This window comes from Syzygium oleosum, unplaced genomic scaffold (assembly GCF_021117445.2).
Source record: "Syzygium oleosum isolate NSW1041296 unplaced genomic scaffold, Sole_v2.1 Sole_v2.11, whole genome shotgun sequence".
Lineage (NCBI taxonomy): Eukaryota > Viridiplantae > Streptophyta > Magnoliopsida > Myrtales > Myrtaceae > Syzygium > Syzygium oleosum.
This window is the reverse complement of record NW_026607495.1, coordinates 9,003,159-9,027,266: the sequence shown is the minus strand read 5'-3', so window position 1 is coordinate 9,027,266 and position 24,108 is coordinate 9,003,159. Positions and strand designations below refer to the sequence as shown.

The following is a 24,108-nucleotide window of genomic DNA, read 5'->3' as shown; positions in this document are numbered from 1 at the left end:
TTATCCTCTGCTCGGGACACTACAAAATAGGGAAGCAATGGCAAGTAGGGGAGAAAAGATTAAAATTTTCTTCCTTTTCTCACCAAAAATTCAAAATTTTTCTCATTTTCCATTTAATTTCTGCAATAATGCGATTCTCCAAAACCCTACCTGCCTCCACACTCGAATCTCGGGGCTTATTTATTTATTTTGAATAAAGGGTTGATTAATTTAATCCATTAAATAAAAGGGTTGATTATTTAAATCCATTAATTAACTGCAAAAGGCAAAGCAAAGAAATTTTGAAAAGTGAATGGAAGGTCGGCCAAAGAAAAGTAAAGTAATATAGAATGTTGGCATCTAGAGACTCATGGTTGCTTTAAGAACGCCGTTTTATTGAGAATATCTTGTGAAACAAATTTCGACCGCTCTTAATAATTTAAGGTATTGGATGAAAACGAAATTTAGGTTCGTTTATTTTACGGAAAATCAACAATTTGGAAAATATTTTCCTAAATCTAATCATTGTTATTGCTTACAAAAATGAGTCAATGAAAAATATTCCCATTATTAACCACAATTCACGCCTAAATAATTTTGTTGATAATGAAAATATTATCCGTTACCACTTTTCATAAAATATATAAGTGATCAAAATTAGGAAAATCTTTTCCAAATTATCAATTTTCCGAGAAGCAAACGGAACCTCAATATTCAGATGCTCTGGAACTCCCCTTTTAAACCCGTAAACTTGAATTTGACCTAAACCCGAAGCTTGTAAAATAATTTATAAGGCGATAGCTATTAGTTAACGGGTTTGGAGAGATTTCGACGGATGACCTCCTCTTGTGATATCATGAAAAATATCATGAGAATATTGTCGATTGCTACGAAATCTGTCAAAACTTATAAGGCTTTTACTTTTTGCTTGTTGCTTAATGCAAATGCCGCGACAAATGCATTTTGGCTTTTTCTTAGCCCACGATACCTTAAACTTTTATAATATACAAATTCTTTCTACGTTAAATCATATATAATTCTTTTCTGAAATTCGAATAATATTCTAAAATTTTGGCAGAAAAAGCACTACCTTTTGCTTTCGCCGAAAACTTAAACAAACATGCCCTTGTAGCTTCCTAAGTATTTTAACTTCAAGTGGAGGTTTTTTCTAAAACGACTTATGATTCGCCATATGATTAAAGCTTGAAAAACTTCTCTTGGGCGGTTGAAAGGGAGACTTCTTCATTGGGTAACCTCAAAGTTGTCAATAGCTTCAAAAACAAAAATCAGTGGCTGAAAATCAATAGCCTAAATTCAGGTAGGCCACGACATGGCGTAGAATAACTCCGGCTCTGTTCCCACCGGTACCACGAGAGGGCGGCGATGAGAGGTTTGCTCAAAATGAGCATTAGTTATGGTTAAAATCGACCATTTCATCGCGAGCGTAAAACTCCTATGTTGATGCCCAAAGGAGGTTGCTGAACGATGATCGCCCCTTCCCACCTTATTATTTATATTTACAATATATCCGATAATTTTTCTAACAATGTTTGACAAAACTTTCATTATTTTCAACATGACAAATAGACATTTTAATTTTTTTTCTCTCATTTTAGTTAGTTTGACGGTTCTTTCCTGAATTAGTTAGTTTAATGATTCAATCACGCATCTAGTGTCACTGTCCAAGGACATGATCGCACCGAGTCAAGTCGATACGCTTCGAAGCTTTGGGCTCGGCTCGATGACAACTCGATGCTTGAGCTCGATTAGTAGTAATATCTTGTAAACTTATCGTTTGTTCGGGACGCTATGAAAATAGGGAAGGAATGGCAAATAGGGGACAAAAGATTAAAATCTTATTCTTTTTTCTCACAATAGTTTCAAATTTTTTTCTCATTTTCCATTCAATTTTTTACCCTCTCCCATTTCTCTTCGTTCCTAATCAGGGAGAGATTCGACCAAAAAAAAAATCAGAGAGAGAGAGAGAGAGTTATTTTATTTATAAAGGGTAGATTAATTAATTCATTAATTAACCGCAAAAGGCAAAGGAAAGAAGTTTTCAAAGGAAGTGAATGGAAAGGTCGGCCCAGGAAAAGCAAAGTGAGTGGAATGTTGCCATATTTAAGATTCTTGGTTGCTTTAATAACACCATTATATTTAGAATAACTTGTGAAACAAATTTCGAACCGCTTCTAAGAATTTAAGGTGTGGGATGAAAACGTGATTTAATATTTAAATGCTATGAAGCTCCCTCCTTTTAACTCATGAAATTGAATTTGACTTAAAACTTTACGATTGTAAATTAATTTATAAGGCGATAAATAAAGGGGTTTGGAATAAACTCCTCCGATGTCATAAAGAATGTCGCAAGAACATTGCCGGCCATTGTGAAATCCGTCAAATCGCATAGGCTTTTACCTTTTGCGGTTGGCTCGACCAGAATGTCGGGACAGATGCACTTCGGCTTTTTCTTAGCTCACAACATCCGAAACTTTTATAATACACAAATCTTCGAAACGTTAATTCATATATAATTTTTTTTGAAATTCGAATAATATTTTAAATTTTAGCAGGAAAAGCACTAGCTTTTGCTTTGGCCGAAACTTAAAACAAACATGCCCTTGTAGCTTCCAAGCATATTAACTTCAATTGGAGGTTTTTTCCAGGCCAGATTCTAATTGGAGCTCGTCGCTTTCCGCCAGCTCGACTCTCCAAAAGTCGTTGATGAAGGAGTTCTTTTTGCCTTTTGGGCCGTTGAAAACGATGGGTGATTCATCATATGATGATTGAAGCTGAAAAACTTCTCATGGGCGGTTGAAAGGTGGACTTCTTCAATTGGGTAACCTCAAAGCTGTCAGTAGCTTCCAAAAACAAGGAAATCACTAGCTGAAAATGATGATCGTACAGCTTCTTGTTCAATTCAATTGATGCAAGTCATCAACCTTCCCTATCACAAGCTTGAACTACAAGGATGACGCCTCATTGGAGAGAAGCATTTTATACAGACTACATATGAAGTGGTATCGTCACGGTTTATTGGATGATGTGAGTTTCGCGTGAAACCGGTCGATAATAACTATTGCAATCGGCTTGATACATGGTGGATCTTATCTAATGTCAAACACGGTGGATAGAAGTGAATTTGGTTTCGACGTGCAGATATAATAACAAGCAAAGCAGTTTGTGGTGGCCTTGAGTTTCCACCGGATTAAGATGCATATACATTAAAAAGAAATCTGATTTCGTTTAAACAAGATCACTTAAAATGCCTATAAGTAGCAGACCCAAAAATGTGCCTATAAATAGACCATTTGGTTAACAAAATTAAATAACACAACCTTCTTTATTAGAAATCAATCTTGCTATTGATTATTAACAATTGTGGCGCAAGATGAACAGTCGTCATAATTAAAGTGGCAACGAGGAGCGCGACGATGACCGCGACGATATAGAGGCGATGGTAGTCGCGACACTGATAAGGAGGTGGCATGTTGATGACATAGATCGCGAGGGAGCGCTTCCGATGAGCAAGTGTTGTATAAAGTGTGCTATTAAAGAGTGCCTGTGCCACCTTGGACACTCGTTCAATATATACTTTGTCTAGAATAATTCAATTTCAAAGCATTAATAACTGTAAAGTTTTCTAAATTGGTTACTTAACAAGTGCCCCTAGACACTTGGTTAACAAAATCCTAATGTAAATTTAAGCCTACTAGACCAAACCAATCACATTACAAGAGTCCGTGGGGCTCATACTAGGTCCCACCAAAAAGCACTAGTTTCATGTATTGTGATTGGTTTTGTCCCCAGCATCACTCATAAACCGAATTTGTACGACTATTTTCTTGCTTCCCGACAGCGGTCCCAGTCGAAATAGGCACAAACCTTTCATGCCTTGACCGAAAGAACTGAAACCACACACACAGCGTGGACATTTCTGTTTGTAGTCCCTCAACATTGAGTTTGTTGTATGCTATGTTCTTGCCCTAAGTCATGCTCAATCACTCACAGGTTGTAGCGCAATGGTGGAACTCCATCACCGAGGTCAGATGCAATTACTCCGTGACCTAAAACCAATTGCTGTGATCTTCTTTTTTAAGTGATTTCTCTGCAGATCATTCCGAGAAGTCGTCGGGAAAAGATGATACAGGAGAGTAAGCTCGGGAAAACAAGAGGAATTGGAGCAGAACATAGATATTCTGATTACAATACACCCGCTTAGCGAGAGAACACACAGCATACAAGAGAACTTGATCATCAAGATGCATAGCATTTAGCCTCGTACTTCTGTTCTAGGAGAGTTTCAGGAACCAGCGATTGCTTCATCATCGATGCGAAACTAAGCTGTTCATCAGTCTCAATTTAGTTTGATGACAAGCAATTATCACCGCATCTGAGCATTGATGGGATGACTCGTCACCCTAATGCACGAGATAAGATCATTTCCTAAGCTAGCTCGAGTAATCATGTAATTGTTTTTTCCTTAAAACATTAGAAGATCTACTGAAATTTGTTCACTAAATACTACTTCTCATGGGGACGATATAAACAAGTGAAGCCTATATAGATAACTCGATCGACTTGATATTCACCCTATTGCGCAGCATTGAAGGAAAAATCTTGAAAATTCTCCACATCTGAAGGGTGGCTATTTCCATATTTCTTGATCTCTACTCTGTTACCTTTACAGACTCCGTTGCAGGGCAATGAACAATGACCTGCTGATGCCAAACGAAGTGATAAGCTCCCGTCAAGGTTCAGTCAGACTGGCAAACCTATTATCCGCAACTTATTTTCATCCCTAACCAAATCCAAAGGTTCGTGCCAACATGTGAAATTGAACTTCATATCAGAACGTTGGAGAATTAATATGGCTATATCCCTTCGATTTAGCTTAAATTGCAACAAGCCTCATATTCAGCATTGCCCTTATTCCCGCTCAGAAGAAGGCAGGGAGAAAAAGAGAGTATTAATTGAGTTTTGGACTGATGTGGAAATGATATGGGTTCAATCAAAACAAGCATAATTATAAGAGCATTGGACATTTCAGACATCAAAAACCACTAGCTACATCACGAACTGTACAGATCGGCGACAAACAGAGATGCCAAAGCAGTCGATTGTCAAGGGTCATCTTATCTTTTCATTCCAGTTGCACAGCGTCGATTCACACTGTATTCTCTCTTCTATTCTTGTCCCAAGTCCTTGTTCAGTTCCGAACCACAATTCTCCCAGCCGAGCGAAATTTCCTTACTTTGCCTTTTCCTTAGATGGACAGTCAATGCTTCACAAAATGTGCAAAGGTCGTTGGATGAATAGACCTGTTCAAGATACACCACCGACATAAGGATGTGATTCATCAAATTTAAAGAAGATCGTTTCCCCCATTTATATGGCAGGCAGTCCTTTTTGAAGAATCAAATGTTCTAAAACTTTGGCACGTCTCTCCAACGATATCAGCGCAAAGTTGTTTATTCACATGTTCACTGAAAACAATGACATAACATTGCCATTGAGGAGTTTCTGCTAATGTCTACACCAATGGTTTAGTTGCAAATTCGCTCTATTGGTCTGACTAAGCATCAATGTTCAGCAGGATTGATCATCTAGATGTCCTACTAGTATGATCAGTTTTCAACCTACCAGTACAAGTTATGGAATGCTGTGTACTTAAAACCTGCAGGTCCACTTTAGTGTGAAATCAGGATGCAAATCTCATCATTTTAAAGATGCAATCTTCGTACACACCCTCCCTACTGAAGAAATTATCGTGTTTCAGCTAATCGAGCCTTTGGCCCACAATTATGACTATAGCTAGTGAAGAGTAAACAGGTATAATGATGTAAAGAAAAGTGAAAGTTGCATTAAAATACGTATCTGAAAGGAAAGAAGTCGAAGGAAGATCATTGGGGGAAGAACTATGGGGTTACCTGTTAATTTGTTCATCTTCTGGCTAGGATCTGAACACCACAGGCAGCGGGAGCATGCTTTCCCTCTTTATACACAAGATTTCCTCCAACAAAAGTAGCAAAAACTTTTCCAGCTAATCTTTTTCCCATGTAGGCTGAGATAGACTGATCACAAGATAGTTCACATGTCAATTTACTAACCAGACAGAGCTTGGAAAGCATTGGACATAACAATGAGCTTGAATTAGTATATGTCTTGACACTTAAAACATGTCAATAACAATCCATCCCTGCTTTGTAGTTAAGGGAAGGAAATAGGTTCACCCTATAAGTAGATTCAAAATAAATGTCATCTGGGTGTTCTAAGTAATACATTACGTGTGTAACTCTACTCCCAAAAGAGCCCCCAAAAATGCTTTGTTTTGCGACTTCTACAGAGATGAGGAGACCTAAGCTGCAGCAAGTCATCTCGAAAGATTGTTGACCACCAGTTTCTTGATCCATTCAAACCTCAGAATATTATCTTCAGCTGACGCTTTTGAAGAAAATGAGGTGCAAATTGTACATTATCGAATCGGTAAACTTTCAATGATAAACCAACCAACATACCGGGTGTTTAATATATACAGGGTACTCATCAGTGAGGTCAAACTCTGCACTGGGATCCCATACTACAATATCTGCGAAGTTTCCACTTGCAATGGCTCCCTGCAAATAGAATCGTCACTCTTTTCATCATGAAGACTGTAAGCTGAAAGCAGGAGCCTATTATGTTCTTTGCCTATTCTCTGATTGGCACCATGTAAAAATAAACCAAAGTTCCAGTCATTTTGTAAGATCTTTGTGTTGAGGAAAACTCCTATTAATTTTGAAGTTGACAAAACCTTCCATGTTATTGTAAATCTGATATTTATTCTGAACTAATTTATTCCAGGTATGTATATTCTGGAAGCTCAGAAGGAAGTTTTTCAGACTTTACAAGCTGATAAATACATTATTGAAGACCCACATAATCTAAGTTCTGAGACTTAAACGCTGAAATTATTCAGATGCAGACTCAGAAATTCTTTAGATGCAGAACTCAGAACGAAAAACAACAGTTAGTGATCTGGTATGGATTTCACAGAAGGAAAGCTTTGATCTCAATCAAATTGATTGACAATCAAAGATTACGACAAGTATGCAAACTCTATTGATATCTGTGTCTTTTTCTTCCTTTGTATATAACCTGCATATAGTTTCTCCCCCTTTTTGTCATCAGCAAAAATAATAATGATAGAGAGAATAAATCATTAATAGTAAGCAATCAAACAGTCTAACAAGAATTGTTAGAAATATTACAGATCAATTGAAAAATAGATGATTTGGAGATAAATGTTAAAAAGCAGGCTATTTTTTAGAAGAGGTACGAATCAGTTGAAAATTATCCAATATAAAGATAGCCTCTTTAATCTTCGAACTGCATTGACCTAGAGCCTTATCCATGTTGGATGAGCACATAGCAATGGTTTCCCCAAATTCTGCTTTATCTGCTGCTGCTTGAAGTCGTTGAGTCTTGTTGTTTTCCTCAACAATTCTCTGTAGATTCTTCATATGTTGTTCTAGTACAGCTTGCTTTTCTTTGATCTCGAGCAGAATAGAGAGGATGTTCTGATTGTCAGAAGGCTGTGCTTGGATATATGCTTGCTCAGACTGATCATACCCTGTGGCTGATTCTCCCCCTGAACAGGTGCTTGATCTTCAGAAATATGTTCTTCATGAATTGATTCTGAAACTTTGGGAACTGGTTCAGGAACATGTTCTGGTTCTTCAGTGTGTCCTGTTTCAAAGTGCTCTGCTTCTGCTTCTTCACTTTCATCATGCAGAAGAATTTTTCTTTTCTTTCTGTACACTTTGATTGGAGTAGGAGAGTCAGTTTGCTTGCTGGCTGGACTAGATCTTTTCCTTCGCTCTTTTTCTTTCTTAATTTTCTTTCCAACAGATTTTGCCTCCGACTGTTGAGCCTCTTTCCTTCTTACTCTTTTCTTTACATCTTCAAATTGCTTCATTTTGGAGAGCATTCTTTCTCCAACATACATACAGGGAACAAGGTTCTTGCGCATATCATCAGGAATAGATATTTTTAAGAACATAAAGATGCGAGAGATTAGAGCACCATATGGCAATTGGCCCTTGTCTTTCTGCAATGCTCTGTACATATGGAAGATAATGATATGAGGGAGAGAGAAGGATTGACCTTTCAAGATAGCCCAAATGAGCTTGATTTCTGATTTTGATAGGTCAGTTTTTTAGGTTGCCTTGGGCTTCAAACAGTTGATTATGATCTTATGCAGGATCACAGACCGTCTGGACAAGTCAGAGTAGGACAGATGACGCTTGGATCCTTGAGCAAAGTTTGGATTTTCAGAGGCCACCTTGGAAGCATCTTCTATGCTCACATCCAGTGGAGAGAAATTGGAATGTTTTGCTCCAATAATCAATGCCAACTCCTTCGCTTTTAAATCAAACTTTTTGTCACCAACAGTGAATTGAATCCAGTTAGGTGACAAAATTGAAAGATTAGAGTAAAAGTATGCAGTGAGTTCAGCATAGACATTTGCAGATTGCAAACAAAATTCATGAATGCCCAATTTTGCAAACAAGTACTCTACTGAAATACCAGCCTTTTCTAGGTAGTCGAAATCCACAGTCCCATGGTTCATGACCCCTCAAGCAAGTAACAACTTATAACAGACATTATGCTCAGTACTTCTGAATAATTCTCCTGTACCTGGCACACCAGATGCTATTCCCACCTTCATTTCAAAAATATCAAAAAATCGAGCGTCATCATCAGGAACAACAAATTTTGAGGCACTTGTGGACTTAGGGCTTATAGGAACAGATTTCTTTTCAGAAGGAGTGGATGATACTCCGACTTTCTCCTTGCTCTTTCTGGAAGAATGCTCTTTCAGGGTAGAGCTGGCCGGAACTTGGTCAGATTTAGTGCAAAAAAGAAAATAATTTTGCACAAGATGTGCTTCAGAGTGAAAACCGTTGTCTTTCAGACATTCATGAAGGATCGACGCAGAAGCATTATTCCTTTTCAACCTTTGATAAACTTCCCACACAAATTTGATGCTTCGGAAGCGAAAATCAGTTTTACCGGACGATTTGGGTGGCGACGATCGCTGAGGTGGTGTCGCCTCTGAAGGGTCTTCATGATGGTCCGACTCTATGTTTGAAACCTCCATATACTCCGCCGGTGATGTAGATTTGGAATTTTGGTTGAGAATACGTGAAGATCTTCGACGGGCCACCATCTTGAACGGCATTTTGATCACTTTTGGAGTGTAAATATTAGATTTTTGGAGAAAGAAGAGAAGTAGGCGATTCTGAGTATCGAGAGATTTTGGAGAGAAAGAGTTCGTACGATAGGGTTTTGAAAAGAAAAGGACGGGTTTATAAAGGAGGAGGACAAGTTTTGAAAGGAAAACTTATTTTTAGAAAATATAAAAAGAGATTCCAAAATATAGGAAGGAAATATACTTGTTGAAGCACAAACACATCACCATTTTGAACATGATCTCGAATAAAATGATGCTTGATTTCAATATGCTTAGCACGTGAATGAAGAATAGGGTTCTTGGTCAAATTGATAGCACTTGTGTTGTCACATTTGATTGCAACACTTGATGATTTTTGGATGCAGTAATTGGGTATTCAGTAATTGAAATATTGCACACATACATACACTGAACAATATATCAAGTCTGGATGCAGTAAGATATAATAATGATCCTATCATGCTTCTATATACCTTATGATCAACCTTTTTACCATTTTGATCTTTGTCCAGTTTGGATGATTGAGACATGAGAATGTCTGTCTTCTTGCAATTTTGCAAACCAAACTTCTTGACAATCTCCTTTGCATACTTCTCTTGGCAAATGAATGTACCCCTTTGGTTTGTTTCACTTGTAGGTCAAGAAAGAATGTTAATTCTCCCATCATGCTCATCTCGAACTTATTCTGCATATTTTTAGAAAATTCTTTGCAAAGCAGTTCGTTAGAAGATCCAAAGATGATATCATCAACATAAATTTGAACAAGTAAAAAATCCTTACCTTTTCTCTTAATAAATAAAGTTGTATCAACCTTACCTTTGGTGAAATCATTTTGCAGAAGGAAGTTACCTAACCTCTCATACCAAGCACGAGGTGCTTGTTTCGGACCATAAAGGGCCCTTTCGAGTTTATAGACATGATCAGTCTTCCTTGGTTCTTCAAAGCCAGGTGGTTGTTCCACATATACTTCTTCTTTGATATATCCATTCAGGAAGGCACTTTTCACGTCCATCTGAAACAATTTAAAATTATGAAAACAAGCATAAGCTAATAGTAGCCTAATGGCTTTTAACCTTGCAACCGGTGCATATGTTTCATCATAATCTATGCCTTCTTCTTGAGAATAGCTTTTTGTTACCAGTCTTGCTTTGTTTCTTGTGACTTTCCCTTTGTCATCCAGTTTGTTTCTAAATACCCATTTTGTTCCAATTACTGGATGATTTTTGGGTCTTGGCACAAGCTCCCATACTTTATTGATTCTGAACTGCTGAAGTTCCTCCTGCATAGCTTCGATCTACCTTTCATCTGATAATGTTTCACCAACTTCTTTTGGTTCTATTTCTGATATCAACGCCAAGTTACTGATATTCTCCTTGTGTTTAGATCTAGTCTTGATACCATCTTCTATTTCTCCAATGATGAGGTTCTTCGGATGACTGGATTTATGTTTCCAGTTTCTGTCAAATTTTTCCTTCTGACTATCATCAGACTCTAAAGATTCTGATTGAGTCTGGGTTATATCTTCTTTTCCTTCTTCGACGATCTTTGGAGATTCTTGTTGAGCTTCTGATAATCCTTGAATGTTGGGAGATGGTTCAGATTCATCTTTGTGAGTCTGAATATTTTCATCAAACCTTACATTCATTGTTTCTTCCACAGTCTGAGAATTCTTGTTGAAGACTCCGTATGCCTTGCTTGTAGTTGAATATCCAAGGAAAAGTCCTTCATCTACTTTCTCATCAAACTTACCAGGGCGATCATTAATTGTGCATACTCCGATCATTTCTATTGTAGTTGATCATTTCTATTGCAGTTGATATCAGAAATAGAACCAAAAGAAGTTGGTGAAGCATTATCAGATGAAAGCTGGATCGAAACTATAAAGGAGGAACTTTCAGCAGTTCAGAATCAATAAAGTATGGGAGCTTGTGCCAAGACCCAAAAATCATCCAGTAATTGAAACAAAATGGGTATTCAGAAACAAACTGAATGACAAAGAGAAAGTCACAAGAAACAAAGCAAGACTGGTAGCAAAAGGCTATTCTCAAAAAGAAGGCATAGATTATGATGAAACATATGCACCAGTTGCAAGGTTAGAAGCCATTAGGCTACTATTAGCTTATGCTTGTTTTCATAATTTTAAATTGTTTCAGATGGACGTGAAAAGTGCCTTCCTGAATGGACATATCAAAGAAGAAGTATATGTGGAACAACCACCTGACTTTGAAGAACCAAGGAAGACTGATCATGTCTATAAACTCACAAGGGCCCTTTATGGTCTGAAACAAGCACCTCGTGCTTGGTATGAGAGGTTAGGTAACTTCCTTCTGCAAAATGATTTCACCAAAGGTAAGGTTGATACAACTTTATTTATTAAGAGAAAAGGTAAGGATTTTTTACTTGTTCAAATTTATGTTGATGATATCATCTTTGGATCTTCTAACGAACTGCTTTGCAAAGAATTTTCTAAGAATATGCAGAATGAGTTCGAGATGAGCATGATGGGAGAATTAACATTCTTTCTTGACCTACAAATGAAACAAACCAAATGGGGTACATTCATTTGCCAAGAGAAGTATGCAAAGGAGATTGTCAAGAAATTTGGTTTGCAAAATTGCAAGAAGACAGACATTCCCATGTCTCAATCATCCAAACTGGACAAAGATCAAAATCGTAAAAAGGTTGATCAGAAGGTATATAAAAGCATGATAGGATCATTATTATATCTTACTGCATCTAGACCTAATAATTGTTCAGTGTATGTATGTGTGCAAGATTTCAATCAGACCCAAAGGAATCACATTTTTCTGCAGTAAAAAGGATAATCAAATACATTGGAACTTATCCAATGTTAGGTCTTTGGTATTCCAAAGATTCAGATTTTACTCTTACTGGTTATTCTGATGCTGATCTAGCTGGTTGTAAAGTGGACAGGAAAAGTACTACATATACATGTCAACTGCTTGGGAATATGTTGGTATCCTGATACTCAAAGAAGCAAAATACAGTTGCACTTTCTACGGCAGAAGCAGAATATGTAGCTTTGGGAAGTTGCTGTGCACAGATTCTGTGGATGAAGCAACAGTTGCGAGACTTTGCTATTGAAGATTCAAGTGTTGCAATCAAATGTGACAACACAAGTGCTATCAATTTGACCAAGAACCCTATTCTTCATTCACGTGCTAAGCATATTGAAATCAAGCATCTTTTATTCGAGATCATGTTCAAAATGGTGATGTGAATATTCAATTCATTGATTCTAAGAATCAATTAACCGATATATTCACAAAACCTCTTGAAAAATATTCATTTGAGTTCATAAGAAACAAACTGTGCATCACTTATCCATTTTCTTGAAGTGATTGATAGACAGGAATTGTTCAGACTCAAATATTCTCAGTCTAAACATTTTTTTAGACTCACAAAGAAAGGTACGTCCTTTATTCAAATTTTGACGGGTATATTTTTGGCATTTTTGGCAGGATATTTCATAATCGTTACTTTAGGAAGCAAATCAGGTACGTATTTTAATTTATCTGATTAATTGTGCTTAATATATTATCATGCGTGTTTGTGCTTCAACAAGTATATTTCCTTCTTATATTTTGGAATCTCAATTTATATTTTCTAAAAATAAGTTTTCCTTCCAAAACCTGTCCTCCTCCTTTATAAACCCGTCCTTTTCTTTTCAAAACCCTATCGTACAAACTCTCTCCAAAACCTCTCGATACACAGAATCGCCTTCTTCTCTTCTTTCTCCAAAAATCTAATCTTTACACTCCAAAAGTGATCAAAATGCCGTTCAAGATGGTGGCCCGTCGAAGATCTTCACGTATTCTCAACCAAAATTCCAAATCTACATCACCGGCGGAGTATATGGAGGTTTCAGACACAGAGTCGGACCATCATGAAGACCCTTCATAGGCGACACCACCCCAGCGATCGTCGCCACCCAAATCGTCCGGTAAAACTGATTTTCGCTTCTGAAGCATCAAAATCAAACTTGTGTGGAAAGTTTATTAAAGGTTGAAAAGGAATAATGCTTCTGCGTCGATCCTTCATGAATGTCTGAAAGACAACGGTTTTCACTCTGAAGCACATCTTGTGCAAAATTATTCTCTTTTTTGTACTAAATCTGACCAAGTTCCGGCCAGCTCTACCCCAAAAGAGCATTCTTCCAGAAAGAGCAAAGAGAAAGTCGGAGTATCATCCACTCCCTCTGAAAAGAAATCTGTTCCTATAAGCCCTAAGTCCACAAGTGCCTCAAAATTTGTTGTTCCTGATGATGACGCTCGATTTTTTGATATTTTTGAAATGAAGGTGAGAATAGCATCTGGTGTGCCAGGTACAAGAGGATTATTCAGAAGTACTGAGCATAATGTCTGTTATAAGTTGTTACTTGCTCGAGGGGTTATGAATAATAGGATTGTGGATTTCGACTACCTAGAAAAGGCTGGTATTTCAGTAGAGTACTTATTTGCAAAATTGGGCATTCATGAATTTTGTTTGCAATCTGCAAATGTCTATGCTGAACTCACTGCATACTTTTACTCTAATCTTTCAATTTTGTCACCTAACTGGATTCAATTTACTGTTGGTGACAAAAAGTTTGATTTAAAAGCGAAGGAGTTGGCATTGATTATTGGAGCAAAACATTCCAATTTCTCTCCACTGGATGTGAGCATAGAAGATGCTTCCAAGGTGGCCTCTGAAAATCCAAACTTTGCTCAAGGATCCAAGCGCCATCTTTCCTACTCTGACTTGTCCAGACGGTCTGTGATCTTGCATAAGATCATAATCAACTGTTTGAAGCCCAAGGCAGTCTAAAAAACTGACCTATCAAAATCAGAAATCAAGCTCATTTGGGCTATCTTGAAAGGTCAATCCTTCTCTCTCCCTCATATCATTATCTTCCATATGTACAGAGCATTGCAGAAAGACAATGGCCAATTGCCATATGGTGCTCTAATCTCTTGCATCTTTATGTTCTTAAAAATATCTATTCCTGATGATATGCACAAGAACCTTGTTTCCTGTATGTATGTTGGAGAAAGAATGCTCTCCAAAATGAAGCAATTTGAAGATGTAAAGAAAAGAGTAAGAGGAAAATAGGCTCAACAGTCGGAGGCAAAATCTGTTGGAAAGAAAATTGAGAAAGAAAAAGAGCAAAGGAAAAGATCTAGTCCAGCCAGCAAGCAAACTGACGCTCCTACTCCAATCAAAGTGTACAGAAAGAAAAAAAAAATTCTTCTGCATGATGAAAGTGATGAAGCGGAAGCAGAGCACTTTGAAACAGGACACACTGAAGAACCAGAACATGTTCCTGAACCAGTTTCCAAAGTTTCAGAACCAATTCATGAAGAACATGTTTCTGAAGATCAAGCACCTATTCAGGGAGAGAATCAACCAGAATCAGCCACAGGGTATGATCAGTCTGAGCAAGCAAATGTCCAAGCACAGCCTTCTGACAATTAGAACATCCTCTCTATTCTGCTCGAGATAAAAAAAAAGCAAGCTGTACTAGAACAAGATATGAAGAATCTACGGAGAATTGTTGAGGAAAACAACAAGACTCAACAACTTCAAGCAGCAGCAGATAAAGCAGAACTTGGGGAAACCATTGCTATGTACTCATCCAACATAGATAAGGCTATAGGTCAATGCAGTTCGAAGATTGAAGAGGCTATCTCTATATTGGATAATTTTCAACTGATTCGTACCATTTCCAAAAAATAGCCTGCTTTTTAACATTTCTCTCCAAATCATCTATTTTTCAATTGCTCTGTAATATTTCTAACAATTCTTGTTAGACTGTTTGATTACTTAATATCAATGATTTATTCTCTCTATCATTATTATTTTTGCTGATGACAAAAATGGGGAGAAATTATATGCAGATTTGCAGGTTATATACAAAGGAAGAAAAAGACACAGATATCAACAGAGTTTGCTCTTTCAATCTGTGTTTTATGAGCTTAATATGTTTATTTACTTTCTAATCAATTTCAAATTAATTCAATCTGCAGGAAAGTTTTGTCACCATAAAAAAAGGGGAGATTGTTGAGGAAAACTCCTATTGATTTTGAAGTTGACAAAACCTTCCATATTATTATAAATCTGATACTTATTCTGAACTAATTTATTCCAGGTATGTATATTCTGGAAGCTCGGAAGGAAATTTTTCAGACTTTATAAGCTGGTAAATACATTATTGAAGACCCACATAATCTAAGTTCTGAGACTCAGACGCTGAAATTATTCAGATGTAGACGGAGGAATTTTCAAAAGCAGATGCAGAAGCTGAAATTTTTCAGAAGCAGACGCAGACGCAGAAATTCTTCAGGTGCAGAACTCAGAACGAAAAACAACAGCTAGTGATCTGGTATGGATTTCACAGAAGGAAAGCTTTGATCTCAATCAAATTGATTGACAATCAAAGATTACGACAAGCATGCATTACAACGGATAAAGCTCTACTTATGGAAACCAAGATTCTGATTGTATGGGCGACCAGAATCAGCGGGATTCAGAATCTGTCATCCAACGGCTACTCAATCATTTCTATACAAATCTGTCCAACGTGAAGATTGGAAGATGATCCTCTGAAAGCTGTCCAACGGCTAGTTTGGAAGTGGAGGAGTATTTAAGGAGATCAACGAGCAGCAGAAGGAAGAACAGAATCAAGAATCATCAAGTCCAAAGTCTGAGCATACTCCGATCATTTCTATTGTCTTTCTGAGCCAAAAATTAAGATCTTGAGGGACACTTTGTAAGAGTGATTGTGTGAGATAGAGAGTTCTATCATACACAAGAGTGCTAACACTTAGAAGTTGTAATTCCTTTTGATTACATAGTGAAATCCAGCCGGTAGGCTGTCAGCGTGGGAGAGTGGACGTAGGCTTGCTATAAGCCGAACCACTATAAACTTGTGTGCAGATTCTCTATCCCTTATCTCTTACTTTACATTCTGCACATCAAGAGCACCGTCTATACAATCTGTCTTGAATCTGAATTTTATTCAGACTCTTCTGTGATTTGTTTTGTTTCCGCATAAATTATCAAAAATTGTTTAAGATCACCTATTCACCCCCCTCTAGGTGATCCTTGCTAGCTACATCACTTTGCAACAAGTCTATTCTGTGAAAAGTTCTTCTAAAATGTAACTTGATATTTTCATATCTTAAATTTAAAGAGAAACCGATGATGGTAAAAGCAGTCACCTTCAACTTTTGTCCAGCGATTTTCGCAGGCCTCTCACTCCACCACAAAGCTAGCTGTTCCAAAGTAACCCCATATTTTTTGCCATATGACCAGGTGACAGGAAGAACAAACTGCAGATTTTCACAAATTACTCGTAGATGACATTCAGAGAGAAGAGATAAATGATTTCTCAATACTGAAGAAAAGTATTAACAGTTCAACTAGAGGAGCCAACTTAATGATGGATCATCTGCACTTCTACGCATCGACAGAACACAACTTAGAGAGTAGATCAACTACCATAGCCTCCAAGTAAATGCTCTACAAATAAACTAACCTGAGGAAGATTGAACCTAATGAATAAAGATCGTGCAAAAGAAAGCCTGAACCATATAGCTCTCTACAGCCAATCATGCATGTGCATGCTTAATTTATCTAATGCTAAAATATCATCTGCTTAAACAATTTGAGTCGGAAATAAAACCATAATGTCCTGACATAGAACCCTCTGATAATGCCTACAACAATAAGTAATAAAGCGGTCATGGTTTGAAAGTGCCACATGACACTGCAACAAAACGCTTTTGCAATGCTATAGGGATTAATGTCCGAACCCTGAATCTGATCAAAATAGTCAAATTCAACCCTCAGTTATAACACCTATAACCTCCTCCATTTACCAAAAAATGAGTATTTGTCAGTAGTTTCTTATGTGGCAATGGTATTGCAGATTTTCGGCACCATCTGAGCTAATGGTATTACAGATTCTTATTAATCAAATAATCACAGCTGAGTCAGGCAAGCTTTAGCAGGTATATGACATAATGGAGAATACATGCTTACATTTATCAAAGTACACTATATAGATAGACCAACCTGCAAGCCCGAAATTCCACCCCAAGCTCTCAAAAAATTGCCATCACCTTGTAGTTTCAGCTCTGGAACCGTTGGAGAATGGTCAGAACTGAGCATGTCAATGTGGCCATCCTGATGTATAAAGCAACCAAATTAAGAGTATATGGTAGGTGGCAAATAGAGAATCCAAAAAATTAAAAGTACCATTAAAGCCTCCCACAACTTTTCTCTATTTGATGCATCACGGATGGGTGGAGCACATTTAAAGCGTGTATCTCCATCCTGAATTTCTTCTGATGTAAAAGCTAGGTAATGGGGACAAGTCTCGACACTTACACTGTCACCATTAACTTTTGCTTCCTGTGCAAAACAGAAAATAAAATAAGGTTTAGTCCTTCTGCATAAGATAGGAAAAACTTGCGTTGCACTCATAAAACATTACCACAACTAATAGCAATTATAGCAAACTGATCACAACTGACTCAGCAATAATTGCTACTAATCTTTCATTGAAAAATCTTGCATATTCATTCTATAAAATTGATTTATGAACATTTTTTCTACGAATAAGAGATGAAACAAAATTCAAGAAACTAGTTTTGGTCAAAAAGGTGCCTGTAACTAATCATCAGACTTTTCATTGTAGGACGTCACAATTCGTAAACCAGCTGAATTCAACAATTTGTATTAGGACACTCCAACCGAACTCGGAGTACAATAATGGGGAGGTATATAATCTCCTTTTATGCATGACACACATCAATATCCAGCAAATCATAAAGAAATTTTCCAGAAATTTTCCAGAAATTTTCCACACTTCTGGTATTTTTGTATATCCGCTGGATGAGAAACTTCCCAGGAGATCTTATTTACAAGAGGTGATAAAGATGATCTACCTTTATCAGATCTAAGGACGAACTCGCATCAGACAAATGAACAATGTGAAGATGAGCTCCTTCAGCAGAGCCACCGATCCTTGTGTCCTTTGTCACAGTTAAAAGCTCACGAATGGCTGCCTCTTCCCTGTTTAAAGAAATTAACTGATATGAATTTCCAAGTCACATGTTTCATCTAACACTGCCGCAAGAGATCTTCTAAAGATAAGAGGAAGATGAGCTCATAATTGAACTTGATTGGGTGAAACTTTGACATGATACTCCTCTTACACTAGGCTGGGAAAACTTTACAATCATATCAAGCAGTAATTTTCAAAGGAACTCATCTATCTTTTCAAGCAAAGCTTTTCTCCTTATTTTGTGCCTGTAAATGGCTGAATTTGATAAAATCACAAACACTAAACGTGACAAAGCATTTTTTTGAAATTCTATTATGGAAGATAATCCACTCTTTGGAATTTGAAAAATATTTCATACGACCATTGCATCTCTCATAAGTAAACACATCGATTAAAGCAACAAAATCTAGAATTATGAGGATTGGAAGCCAGTAGCTTTAAATCTGAGGGGATATTTTGGACAGTAATTAGCTAGATCATAGGTCCAGATAACTTAACGATCTTAATGGAACATCAGCTACTCCATTACACTAAGGTTACAATCGCCTCCATAAGAACATTAAAAAGCTAACTCCAATTGTCATAAATAATTAGTTGCGATATTTCTAATCAATTTGTAGGGAAATCTTGCCATTCAGGTGGTCTTGTCTTCAGATAGGTGGAATAAGATCGGGCATCTTCTGTATTTAGATCCAAGTGGCTTTCGGAGTCTAGTTGAATTTCTGCATGAACGAGCAATGGTCTTCTATATTTCGCTAACACCGACAATCCTTCCTGCATAAATAATCGATAACTAATCATTGACCCATCACTATAGTGAAAAGATAATAATGCGCAAGCACAGCAGAGAAGTTGCTCAATTTTAGCAAACAACATATAATTCAAGTGATAGTTTTGATCACAGGTCGGGTTAAGGGAGCTTAGAAAAAAAAAAGCTATAAAGCATTGATCTATAGACACATACCACAAATTCTTAGTTGATACGAATATCAAAGTTGTAAGGAGCAGTTTGAGTCCACTGCTAAAATATTGGGGCTCAAAAGTAAAAATGAGTGTCATGTGACGAACCTTGATATGATTGGCATTTGTCATGGGAAAGTCGTTGATTCCTGAGGGACACATAAAGGACTACAAAACAAGGACATTGAGATTGTCAGATAGCAAATCGGCACAAAGAAAAGGTTTTCACTTTTTTTACTTCATCGCCTCATGTTACTATGTCCTTGAGAAATTAGAAACTATCTGTTTAATAGTACTTGCAATGCACATATCTTAAACCATGCAAATAATGACGTAGTGCATCAGACAAAATAAGTCCAGGTCCAGTTGAATTTTCACATCAAATCTTTGTAACTTGGGACTTTCAAAAACTTACTATAAGGAGACAGTGGCAAAAATTCAATAAAGAAGTAATTGATGACACCGAGATTCTGGTAGTTACCTTCAGACCAAGAACACCAGCCTCTAGGAGAGCTTCCAGCGCGCTTGAATTAAATGCATTTTCAGGAACTAAACCTCCCCAGAAACCTGTGGAAACCAAGGTGAGAATTCACATGCACCACACAAATGAAATCTAGCCTGCTCATGTGTCATTTTCAGTTCATACCGACATCGACATAAATGTTCTTCTCTGCAGCCTTCATCTGCCAAGGAAGTTAGAAAATCATGAATAGAAACTGTGAACTTACATATTATAAAGAGAACAGAAACTGGATAGTCAAGGCTCATATTTCTATTTATGTGGCCAGGATAAGGCTATGAAGAAAAATACAGACTGGAGGGATTTAAAAAAAGCAGTGCGCAGCTTTCGGAAACACATGGTTCCTCGCCAGATAAAAAGAGCTAATTAACCTCCCTACTTCTCGTACCTTCAGTTCCAGGCTTTCTGTGGAAGTAGTCGAGGGAAAACTGTTGAGGGGCATATCAATCAACGTTGTTATTCCACCTGCACAAGGGAAAAAAGAAGAAGAAATTGCTCAAGTAAAGTTTACCTTTTCAGATTAGATGTTTTACAGGGCAATCTCTGACAGAATAAAATGATACAAAAAAGTAGACTCATGCTTCAATTTCTGTTTATATAAGGCTCAGAATGTTACGCTAATCTCCTCCACCACAGGTTAGAAAGAGAAAGCACTCTATATGAAATTCAAGCGAGTTTTCTCCTAAAGAACTAGTCGATGGAGCATCAGCTGCTCTTAGCTAGCATTTGAGGAAATTCATCAACTAAGGTATCACTGCAGGGAAGAAACTTGAAGGGAGTCTAATTTACCAGCAGCAGCTGCTTTAGTCCCTGAAGGAAATCCTTCCCAATCAGCTCTTCCAGGGTCATCAAGATGTGCATGCCTGCCTTGGACAATTTAAAAAATGTATATGGGGCGTAAGTTCTTTTAAAAAGGATATGATTACTCAACTCTCAAGCATAATTACATAAGTTTATAAAAGGATCTGATGCATAATTTGGCAGCAGGTTTCTATTTAAGACCAAATTACCGAAAAATGAGCACCCTCTACTTAATTTAAATTTGACCACTATTTCAGTCATCCATTTCCCATTCACCCTTCCAATATTCTGCAGATGACAGCAAGACTCGAACCGTGGTGGTAAAGGAGGTAACCGTGGTCATGTTGCCTTTATCGGTCCCTCTCTGTTTGTCATCCAATGTTTCTATATACTATCTCCTAAAACCTTTTTCCCAGTTGAAAGTGATGAGATATAACCACTATCTGTAACAGAGATGTGCATCTTACACATCAACCAAGCCCGGCATGACAACAGCCTCTCCATAATCAATAACTTGCTCTCCTTTGGAAGTCCCTCGCCAATCGTTCTCCGTTACGACAGAGGTAATGAATTTCCCCTTCACCTCAACTGCTCATAAACATGCATCAGAAACACAAAACAAGTTAGACTTTAAACCAAAACCTTCGCCATAAATCTACAGGCACAGCCAAGTAAGGTTTTTCCTAGAAAGCACAAAGCTGATGAGGCAGTTACATCTCCTTCCGCCTCGCAAAAAGCAAAACTTTCAGTGCTCACTTCGAGTTGCAGATTAATTCAGCAATGGAAGACCATAAAGCAATCGCGCATGGAGCAACGAACCTGCACCGGAAATGATCCCTCCCGGCGTCACTATGCGCTTGCTCTTTATCCAATAACGATAGCGCGGCAAGAGGCTGCAATCGTCGCGAGAAACCTGCAACGCGCATCACCAAAAATGTCCATCAGCATATCGCTTCGCCAATTTCCCGGCAAAGCGGCCGGCGCGCGAGTCCTAAGAAAAGCCTCAATCGCAACAAGAAAGTCCATTCTCGTTCGCTAATCCGCGGCGCTGCATGTTCAGAAGCGAGCGCGCGATCGAGCATCGGAATGTTGAACCGCGCCCTGCTTTGTCCAACGAAGGTCGAGTAGAAACAAACATCTACATACACCGAACCGATCGCTCCGTCGCGCAATCTCATTCCGTAGACGACGAAGGTTATCTCTCGGAAACGGTAAAACTCAGGATGACGACGACGATCGGCCGAAGAGAGACAAAGGAAAGCGCGCGAGACCTGACCTCCGGCGGCTCCTTCACGTAGAGATAGACGGCGAGGGAGGCCAGCAGCATCAGCGCGGGGATGATCCGCCATTGCAGAAGCTCCATCCTCTCTCTCTCTCTCTCTCCTCTCTCTCTCTCTAGAATCTCGATGACGGAGAGAGAGAGAGAGAGAGCGCTCTCACGAGTCACGGAAACACTCAGCACTTCACAGTCAGCTCCTCTCGTCGTTTCTTCCCTCTTCTTCTTCTTCTTATATTTTGGGTAAGAGAATATCGCTGGAGATTCCACGTGAGAAGGCTGCTCTGCTCCAATGGCCCGCTGACACGTGGCATTCGCGCCGCCCGGTGGTGGGGGGAATTGAGGTTGTGTGGGGTTGTGATGTTGCGGGCGTGCGGTGGGGTGGATCTGTGGTCTATCCAATTGTTCTGTCTATGGATGTGAAAAAAATCGGAAATCACCCGAGACCGTCGGAAACCGGACCAGGACCGTCAGGAGCCGGACCGGAATCGGTTGAGTTCCCGGTTTCAATTTTTGAGAACCAGTGAGTATCGATCCGGTTTTCGATTCTAGGTGTGGAATCGTCAGCCCGTCCACCGGGACCAGACCTGTAATATAAAAATAAATATAATATATAATATAATATAATTATTTAATTTTAAAAAAAAATCATAAATCCCTAAACTAAACCTAACTTGCTTGGTACTCACAACCTAACATTGAATCGAAAAATACCTTCTTTTGCTTTCATTTCACACTCACTCTCACCCTTCTTGATCAATGCTCACCTTACCATCTTTGACTCTCCATCTCTGTCTCCGTTATCGTCTTTCCGTCTCCGTCCTTGGCTAGTGGGAACCGTCCACCCGGATCATGCTCACCTCTAGTTCTGCCCCGCATGCGAGATTCCTCAAAACAACATGGTAAGGAAAATTTGTAGTCGATAAGGGAAAAAAATGATTATTATTTCTTTTTTTTCTTGGCACGACCAAATACTTTGATTAAACTGGTGATGTCTTTTTCCGAAGTGGAGCCTTGCGTGTAATCCCACTTCTCTCTCCCATTGGTGAAATTATATTATGTACTCGATATTATTCTATACTATAATTAACGCGCTATTATCTACTTTTCTATGTTCAATTCCTTTATATAATTTCTATTGTCTTGAAATTTAATTCGGAAATTTCGAATGTCAATTGCCAATAGATTATTGACTAAAAGAGACTGAAGAAGAAGAAACGGAGTTCTTTGTGGTGTAGGTTACGAAGTACATGGAAATTGAGTCTTACAAAAGTAGGTAAATATTAACGACCGGGCGGCGGGTAGAATGAATGAATAGAATGCAATTTTGGCTAGAGGAAGCATGAGATGCTCCAATTAGAGGTGTGCAAAGGAACCGAAAACCGTTCGGAACCGGACCAGCGATTCTTGTGGGGACCCAATTTATTAGAACCGATAAGTACTGGTCCGGTTTCCGATTCTAAGCGTAGAACTGCCCACTCAGACTGGACAGGTAACATATATATATAATTTTTAAGAAAAAATTCCAACAAAAAAAAAGAAAAAATTGTAAGAAAAATGAAAACCTTAAAATCCTTAATCTGAAGTTCAACGCCAATCAATTGAGTGCTCATCTTATCTCATTCTCACCTTGTCCGAATCGTCTCTCTATCTCTTACTCATAATCTCTACTTTCAAGCTCAAGATCCATCGACTTACGGTCTTAACTCTTAACTTCCATCAACTCATGGCCTCACCTCTAGTCGTTTATTGCCTCCCTCTCTTGCTTTCGGTCGCTTCCATTTGTGTGAAGCTTGGTGGGACTAGTTCCATGGACCCACCTGGGAATCGAACGGACCGTTGCGAAAATGTTCAATATTTAGGAACAATATTGAACATTTTCATGTATTCAGGGTTTTGGAGAACTTGCGCTAATTAAGGACGGTCTGCCTTTGGCATTACCTCTAAATCTGTCATTTCCTCAACCACGTTGCGGAAAAAGGGTCACGACACCGTGTTGACACCCAAATTTTTGTCGACCATCCAAGTGTCCATTTTTGCAAAAAAAAAAAAAGGAAAACTAGTAAAGAAAATAACTAATAAAAAAATGAATGAAAATGTTCCAATCCATTTGACCATAAGGGTCCCCTAATTCAGCCCCCATCGATTTGGTCCAGCCTAAATCGCCCATCATCTTGGACCAATTCATCTTCAGCCCAGCTTGACTCGCAAGGCCTTCTCTCAAACTCATTGTTTGAGCTTGTAGTAGATCTATCAAAATGGATCAT

General features: G+C 38.2%; 1 protein-coding gene across 1 annotated transcript; it reads right to left on the bottom strand.

Moving 5' to 3' along the window:
- Positions 1-4,952: 4,952 nt before the first annotated feature.
- Positions 4,953-22,031, bottom strand: LOC115680556 (allantoinase). The gene is made up of 16 exons (XM_030604376.2): positions 21,842-22,031; positions 21,385-21,478; positions 21,033-21,153; positions 20,554-20,627; positions 20,153-20,229; positions 19,891-19,927; positions 19,726-19,811; positions 19,353-19,412; positions 18,916-19,058; positions 18,166-18,292; positions 17,474-17,629; positions 17,291-17,401; positions 16,435-16,545; positions 6,498-6,596; positions 5,910-6,053; positions 4,953-5,300 (listed from the first exon to the last, which is right to left on the bottom strand). Exons 1-15 carry the CDS (start codon positions 21,926-21,928, stop codon positions 5,922-5,924), a joined length of 1,515 nt encoding a protein of 504 aa, XP_030460236.1. The 5' UTR covers positions 21,929-22,031; the 3' UTR covers positions 4,953-5,300; positions 5,910-5,921.
- Positions 22,032-24,108: the final 2,077 nt, after the last annotated feature.